This window comes from Catharus ustulatus, chromosome 37 (genome assembly GCF_009819885.2).
Source record: "Catharus ustulatus isolate bCatUst1 chromosome 37, bCatUst1.pri.v2, whole genome shotgun sequence".
Classification (NCBI taxonomy): Eukaryota; Metazoa; Chordata; class Aves; order Passeriformes; family Turdidae; genus Catharus; species Catharus ustulatus.
Window position 1 is genome coordinate 849,133 of NC_046257.1, and position 8,265 is coordinate 857,397.

General features: G+C 49.8%; 1 protein-coding gene across 1 annotated transcript in view; it reads right to left on the minus strand.

Annotated features, from left to right (window-relative positions):
* ACAP1 (ArfGAP with coiled-coil, ankyrin repeat and PH domains 1) overlaps positions 1-6,313 on the minus strand; it is a 29,423-nt gene extending 23,110 nt beyond the window's left edge. The window contains 3 exon segments of the mRNA XM_033084334.1: positions 1,250-1,369; positions 3,058-3,115; positions 6,137-6,313. Of these exon segments, the coding sequence (XP_032940225.1) occupies positions 1,250-1,369; positions 3,058-3,115; positions 6,137-6,189 (231 nt within the window). The 5' untranslated portion in view covers positions 6,190-6,313.
* Between the last annotated feature and the right edge of the window lie 1,952 nt (positions 6,314-8,265).

The window sequence follows — 8,265 nt, forward strand, 5'->3', positions numbered from 1 at the left end:
TCCCCTCAGGAATCCAAAATCTCCTTAAGGACCCCAAAATCCCCTCAGGGACCCAAAATTTCCCTCAGGGACCCCAAAAATTCCCCTCAGGAATCCAAAATTTCCCTCAGGAACCCAAAATTTCCCTCAGGAACCCAAAATCCCCCTCAGGACCCCAAAATTTCGCTCAAGGACCCCAAAATTCCCCTCAGGAATCCAAAATTCCCCTCAGGAATCCAAAATTTCCCTCAGAGCCCCAAAATTCCCCTCAGGAACCCAAAATTTCCCTCAGGAAACCCAAAATTTCCCTCAGGACCCCAAAATTTCCCTCAGGAACCCAAAATTTGCCTCAGCAATCCAAAATTTCCCTCAGGAACCCCAAAACTTCCCTCAATAATCCAAAATTCCCCTCAGGACCCCAAAATCCCCTCAGGAACCCCAAAATTTCCCTCAGGAACCCCAAAATTTACCACAGGAACCCAAAATTCCCCTCAAGGACCCCAAAATTTCCCTCAGGAACCCAAAATTCCCCTCAGGAACCCAAAATTTCCCTCAGGAACCCAAAATTCCCCTCAGGAACCCAAAATTCCCCTCAGGAACCCCAAAATTTCTCTCAGGAAACCAAAATTCCCCTCAGGAACCCAAAATTTCCCTCAGGAACCCCAAAATTTCCCTCAGGAACCCAAAATTTACCACAGGAACCCAAAATCCCTTTAAGGACCCCAAAATTCCCCTCAGGAACCCAAAATTTCCCTCAGGAACCAAAAATTCCCTCAGGAACCCAAAATTCCCCTCAAGGACCCCAAAATTTCCCTCAGAAACCCAAAATTCCCCTCAAGGACCCCAAAATTTCCCTCAGAAACCCAAAATTCCCCTCAGAAACCCAAAATTTCCCTCAGGAACCCAAAATTCCTCCAGGGACCTCAAAATTTCCATCAGGAACCCAAAATTCCCCTCAGGAACCCAAAATTTCCCTCAGGGACCCCAAAAATCCCCTCAGGGACCCCAAAATCCCCTCAGGAATCCCAAAATTCCCCTCAGGGACCTCAAGATCCCCTCAGGGACCCCCCAAAATTCACCTCAAGAACCCCAAACTCCCAAAATTTCCCCCAGGGACCCCAAGACCACCCTGGGACCCCCCAATTTTGGGTCCTTCCCCCTCATGGGATCCCCAAATCTCTCCAGGACCCCAAATTTGGGGCTCAGCACCCCCCAGACCATCCCAAACTCGGGGTTCTGTCCCTCCCTTCCCAGATTTTGGGGGTCTCACCCTGACCAGGGGGTCCCCCCGAGGGGTCCCCGCGAGTTCCCGGAGGCCGGCGGAGAAAGCGCGGCTGGAACCTTCCAGAACGCGGCCGGCCTCCAGCACGGCCGAGCACAGCTTCAGCACCTGGGGAGGCACAAAAATCCACCAGAATCAACACAGAATCACCCCAAAAATCCATCAGAATCACTCAAAAAATCCATCAGAATCACCCCCAAAATCCACCCAAAAATCCACCAAAATCACCCCAAAAATCCGCCAGAATCACTCAAAAAATCCATCAGAATCACCCCAAAAATCCACCCCAAAATCCCCAAAAATCCAATCAAAATCAAACCAAAATCTGCCAGAATCACCCCAAAAGTCCACCCAAAATCCACCAGGATCACCCCAAAAATCTGTCCCAAAATCCCCAAAAATCCACCCAAAATCAACCCAAAATCCAGCCAAAAATCAACCCAAAATGTGCCAGAATCACCCCAAAAATCCACCCCCAAAATCTGCCAGAATCACCAAAAAAATCCACCAGAATCACCCAAAAAATCCACTCCAAAATCCCCAAGAATCCACCCAGAATTCCACCAGAATCACCCCAAAAATCCACCCAAAAATCCATCAGAATCACCCCAAAAATCCATCAGAATCACTCAAAAAATCCACTCCAAAATCCCCAAAAATCCACCCAGAATTCCACCAGAATCACCCAAAAAATCCACCCAAAAATCCATCAGAATCACTCCAAAAATCCACTCCAAAAATCCACCCAAAATTCCACCAGAATCACCCAAAAAATCCACCCCAAAATCCACCCAAAATCTGTCAGAATCACCCCAGAAATACAGCAAAAAATCCATCAGAATCACCCCAAAAATCCACCCCAAAATCAACACAAAAGCCCTAAAAATCCACCCCAAAATCAACCCAAAATCCTCCAGAATCACCCCAAAAACCTCCCCAAAATCCCCAAAAATCCACCCAAAATCTGCCAGGATCACCCTAAAAATCCACCCAAAATCAACCCAGAATTACCCCAAAAATCCACCCCAAAATCCTCAAAAATTCACCCAAAAATCCATCAGAATCACCCCAAAAATCCACCCCAAAATCCGCCAGGGTCACCCCAAAAATCCCCCAAAAAAACCTCCCCAAAATCCCGAAAAATCCATCCCAAAATCAACCCAGAACGCACCAGGGTCACCCCAAAAATCCACCCAAAAATCCTCAAAAATCCACCCAAAAATCCATCAGAATCACCTCAAAAATCCACCCCAAAATCAACCCAAAATCCCCCCCAAATCCACCAAAATCACCCCAAAAATCCACACCAAAATCAACCCAAAATCAACCCAGAATCACCCCAAAAATCCACCCAAAAATCAACCCAAAATCCACCAAAATCACCCCAAAAATCCAAAAAAATTCCCTAAACCCCACCCCAAAATCCACCCAAATCCCCCCAAAATCCACCAAAACCACCCCCAAAATCCACCCCAAAAATTCCCTAAAAACCTCCCCAAAATCCACCAAAATCACCCCCAAAATCCCCCAAAATTCCCTAAAAACCTCCCCAAAATCCTCCAGGGTCACCCCAAAAATCCCCAAAAAATCTCCCCAAAATCCACCAAAATCACCCCCAAAATCCACCCCAAAAATTCCCTAAAAACCTCCCCAAAATCCACCAAAATCACCCCAAAAATCCCAAAAAATTCCCTAAAAACCTCCCCAAAATCCCCCCCAAATCCCCACCCCCCTGGACCCCCCCAGAATTTTTTGGGACCCCCCAAATTCCCCCAAATTTGGGGTTCCCCTCCAACCTTCTCCAGGTGAGTCTCGAGCTCGGCCGCGTCCGACTCGGCCTCTTCCACCGCGGCCCTGGGGAGAAATTGGGGGAAAATCGGGAATTTTGGGGGGAAAATCGGGAATTTTGGGGGGATTTTGGGATTTTTGGGGGGGTCCTGGGGGCATTTTGGGATTTTTTGGGGGGTCCTGGGGGAGTTTTTGGGGGGTCCTGGGGGGGATTTTTGGGGGGAATTTGGGATTTTTGGGGGGATTTTGGATTTTTTGGGGGGGATTTGGGGGAATTTTGGGGGGTCCTGAGGGGATTTTGGGATTTTTTTGGGAGTCCTGGAGGGGTTTTGGGATTTTTTGGGGGGGTCTTGGGGGATTTTGGGGGTCCTGGGGGGATTTTGGGATTTTTTTGGGGGGTCTTGGGGGCGTTTTGGGAGGTCCTGGGGGAATTTTGGGATTTTTGGAGTGGTCCAAAGGGAATTCTGGATTTTTTGGGGGGGTTTTTGGGGCTTTTTGGAATTTTTTTGGGGGGTCCTGGGGGGGATTTTGGGGGATCCCGGGGGGAAATTTTGGGGGGTTTGGGGAGGATTTGGGATTTTTTTGGGGGGTCTTGGGGGGGTTTTTGGGGGTCCTGGGGGGATTTTGGGATTTTTGGGGGGGTCCAAAGGGAATTTTGGGATTTTTGGAGTGGTCCAAAGGGAATTCTGGATTTTTTGGGGGGGTTTTGGGGCTTTTTGGAATTTTTTTGGGGGGTCCTGGGGGGATTTTGGGGGATCCTGGGGGGAAATTTTGGGGGGTTTGGGGAGGATTTGGGATTTTTTTGGGGAGTCCTGGGGGGATTTGGGGATTTTTTTGGGAGTCCTGGGGGGGTTTTGGGATTTTGGGGGGGGTCCAAAGGGAATTTTGGATTTTTTTGGGGGGTCCTGGGGAGATTTTGGGATTTTTGGGGGGGTCCTGAAGGGTTTTGGGGGGTCCAAAGGGAAATTTGGGATTTTTGGGGGGGTCCAAAGGGAATTCTGGATTTTTTGGGGGGGTTTTTGGGGCTTTTTGGAATTTTTGAGGGGGTCCTGGGGGGATTTTGGGGGATCTTGTGGGAATTTTGGGGCTTCTGGGGGGATTTGAGATTTTTTGGGGGGTCCTGGGGGGTTTTTGGGGGATGTTGGGGGGAAATTTTGGGGGGTCAGGAGGGATTTGAGATTTTTTGGGGGGTCCTGAGGAGGAATTGGGATTTTTTGGGGGGGTCTTGGGGGCATTTTGGGATTTTTGGGAGGGTCCTGGGGGGATTTTTGGGGGTCCTGGGGGGAATTTTGGGAGGTGTTGGGGGGATTTTGGGATTTTTGGGGGTGTCCAAAGGGAATTTTGGATTTTTTGGGGGGGTCCTGGGGGGGTTTTGGGGGGTTCTGGGGGGATTTGGGGATTTTTTCGGGGGTCTTGGGGGGATTTTGGGGAATCCTGGGGGGAAATTTTGGGGGGTCAGGAGGCATTTGAGATTTTTTGGGGGGGTCCAAAGGGAATTTTGGATTTTTTTGGGGGGTCCTGGGGGCATTTTGGGATTTTTTTGGGGATGCTGGGGGGATTTTGGGGGGAAAATTTTGGGGGTTCCTGGGGGTTTTTGGGGGGTGTCCTATTTTTTGGGGGGGGGTGGGGCCGGATTTTGGGGTGAATTTGGATTTTTTGGGGTCCCTGAGGGGGGAGGGGCCGGATTTTGGGGTTCCTGGAGGGGGTGGGGCCGGATTTTGGGGCGGTTTTGGGTTTTTTTGGGGCCCCTTCCGGAGTCGCTTCCGGAGGCGCCACCGCAGCACCTGGGGTGGGGGAGGGGCGGGGGGGGAATTTGGGGGGTCCTGGGGGAAATTTGGGGAATTTTAAGGGAAAATTTGGGAATTTTGAGGGGATTTTGGGGGGTCCTGAGAAGATTTTGGGGGGTCCTGGGGGAAATTTAGGGGAAATTCGTGGAATTTTAAGGGAAAATTTGGGAATTTTGAGGGGATTTTGGGGGTCCTGAGAAGATTTTGGGGGAAATTTGGGGGGTCCTGAGGGGATTTTGGGGGAAATTTGGGGAATTTTTGGGGGTCCTGAGGGAATTTTGGGGGAAATTTGGGGAATTTTAAGGAAAATTTGGGGATCCTTGGGGAGATTTTGGGGGTACCTGGAAGATTTGGGATTTTTGGGGGGGTCCTGAGGAGATTTTGGGGGAAATTTTGGGGGGTCCTGAGGAGATTTTGGGGGGTCCTGGGAGGTTTTTTTTAGGGGGGGATTTTGGGGGATCCCAGAGAATTTTTTGGGGTGTCCCACAGAATTTTTGGGGTATCCCAGGGAAATTTTTGGGGTATCCCAGGAGATTTTTTTGGGGTATCCCAAATAATTTTTTGAGGTATCCCAGAGAGATTTTTGGAGTATCCAAGAGAAGTTTTTGGAGTATCCCACAGAATTTTTTGGGGTATCCTAGAGGGTTTTTTGAGGTGTTCAAGAGAATTTTTTGGGATATCCCAGAGAAATTTTTGGAGTATCCCAGAGAAATTTTTGGGGTATCCCACAAAATTTTTTGGGGTATCCCCGAGCGATTTTTTGAGGTATCCCATAGAATTTTTTGAGGTATCCCATAGAATTTTTTGAGGTATCCCAGAGAATTTTTGGAGGTATCCCGGGGGATTTTTTGGGCTATCCTAGGATTTTTTTTGGGGTATCCTAGAGGCATTTTTTGCAAAGTCCCAGATAATTTTTGGAGTATCCCAGAGAATTTTTTGGAGTATCCCAGGGCGATTTTTTGAGGTATCCCATAGAATTTTTTGAGGTATCCCATAGAATTTTTTGGGGTGTCCCAGAGAATTTTTTCGGGTATCCCACAGAATTTTTTGGAGAGTCCCAGATAATTTTTGGGGTATCCCGGGGCAGTTTTTAGGGTATCCCAGAGAATTTTTGGGGGCATCCTAGAGGGATTTTTTGGAGAGTCTCAGAGAATTTTTTAGGGTATCCCAGAGGGATTTTTTGGGGAGTCCCAGATAATTTTTTGGGGTGTCCCAGAGAATTTTTGGGGGCATCCTAGACGGATTTTTGAAGAGTCCCAGATAATTTTTGGGGCATCCCGGGGCAGTTTTTGGGGTGTACCTGAACCAGGGCGAGTCCCTCAGACACTCCTCGAAGTCCAACTTGACCGTCATGGCTGGGGGGGTCCGGGATGATTTTTGGGGGGTCCTGGGGGGATTTTTGGGGGGTCCCGGGAGGATTTTGGGGGTCCCGGGCTCGGGGCTGGGCCGGTGCCGGCTCGTGGCTGGCGCCGACGGGGCCGGGACGGCTCCGCCCCGGGGAGGGACCGGGAAATGAAAAAAAAATAAAAGTTAAAAAAAAAAAACCAAAAAAGGAGAATTTGGGGGTTCGGGGAGGGGATGGAGGGGTGGGGGGGGTGTGGGGAGGGGATTTGGGGGGATTTGGGGGGGATTTGGGGGATTTAAAGGGGATTTGGGGGAATTTTGGGGTGATGGAGAGGGGATTTAGGGGGGATTTGGGGGGATTTTGGGGGGGATTTGGGGGGATTTTGGGGGGGATTTGGGACAATTTGGGGGAATTTAAGAAGGATTTGGGGTGATGGAGAGGGGATTTGGGGGAATTTTTCGGGGGATTTCAGCGGATTCTTGGGATTTGGGGGGATTTTGGGCAATTTGGGGGGGATTTGAGAGGGATTTGGGGTGATGGAGAGGGGGTTTGGGGGAAATTTGTGGGGATTTCAGAGGGATTTTGGGGAATTTGGGGGGATTTAAGAGGGATTTGGGGGGATGTAGGGGGGATTTGGGGTGATGGAGAGGGGATTTTGGGGGATTTAAAGGGGATTTGGGGAAATTTTGGGGGGATTTTGGGAATTTAGGGGGATTTCAGGGGGATTTGGGGGGATTTAAGGGGGATTTGGGGTGATGGAGAGGGGATTTGGGGAATTTTGGGGGGATTTAGGGAATTTGGGGGGATGTAGGGGGGATTTGGGGTGATGGAAAGGGGATTTTGGGGGGTTTTGGGGGAATTTCGGGGGGATTTGGGGAATTTAGGGGGATTTAAGAAGGATTTGGGGTGATGGAGAGGGGATTTTGGGGGATTTAAAGGGGATTTTGGGGGAATTTCAGGGGGGGATTTTGGGAATTTAGGGGGATTTGAGGGATTTGGGGTGATGGAGAGGGGATTTTGGGGTGGATTTCATCGGGATTTGGGGGATTTGGGGAGGATTAGGGGGGATTGGGGTGATGGAGAGGGATTTTAGGGAAATTTGGGGGGGATTTCAGAGGGATTTGAGGGGAATTTGGGGAATTTAAGAAGGATTTTGGGTGATGGAGTGGGTATTTTGGGGAATTTGGGGAGTTTGGGGTGGACTTGAGGGTATTTTGGGCGATTTTTGGGTGGATTTTGGGGGATTTGGGTGGATTTAGGAGGAATTTGGGGGGATTTTGTGGGAATTTCAGGGGGATTTGGGGTGATGGAGAGAGAATTTTGATGTATTTGGGGGGATTTCAGGGGAATTTTGGGGGGATTCAGGGGAGATTTGTGGAGAAATTCTCTGGAATTTTAGGAATTTGGAGGATCTGAGGGGGAATTTTTGGAATTTGAGGGGGAATTTCGGGGAATTTTTGGGATTTGGGGGGATGGAGGAGGGATTTGGGGAGGATTTGAGGGAATTTGGGGTCATTTAGGGGATTTTGGGGGAATTTGAAGGGATCTGAGTGGATTCAGGAGGAATTTGGGATGATGGAGGGGGGATTTGGGAGGGATTTTGGGGAGAACTTGGGGGAATTTGGGGGGATTTGAGGAGAATTTGGGGATATTTGGGGAGGATTCAGTGGGATTTGGGGTGATGGAGAGGGATTTGGGAGGGATTTTGGGGATCTGGGGAGGATTTGGGGTGATGGAAAGCGATTTTGGGGGGATTTAGGGTAAATTTTGAGGAATTTTGGGTGAATTTAGGTGAATTTCGGGAAATTAACGAACGCCGTTGCCAGGCAGGGCCCGTCCCCATGGCAACGGTTGCCGTCGCCTGCCGTAAAGCGAGGAGGGGGCGTGAGGGCCGCGCCGGCCGCGCTGCCGTAAAGCGAGGAAGGAGCGCTGAGGGCGCTGCCGTAAAGCGCCGCCAGCGACAAAAACGGGGAAAGCAAAACCCCCAGCGAGGCGAGAGAGGGCAAAAAAGCCGAGAAACGGAACAAAGAGAAGCGAAGCGCCATGAGGAAGAACGAGAAAGACAACAGAGCGTTTTTCCCGAG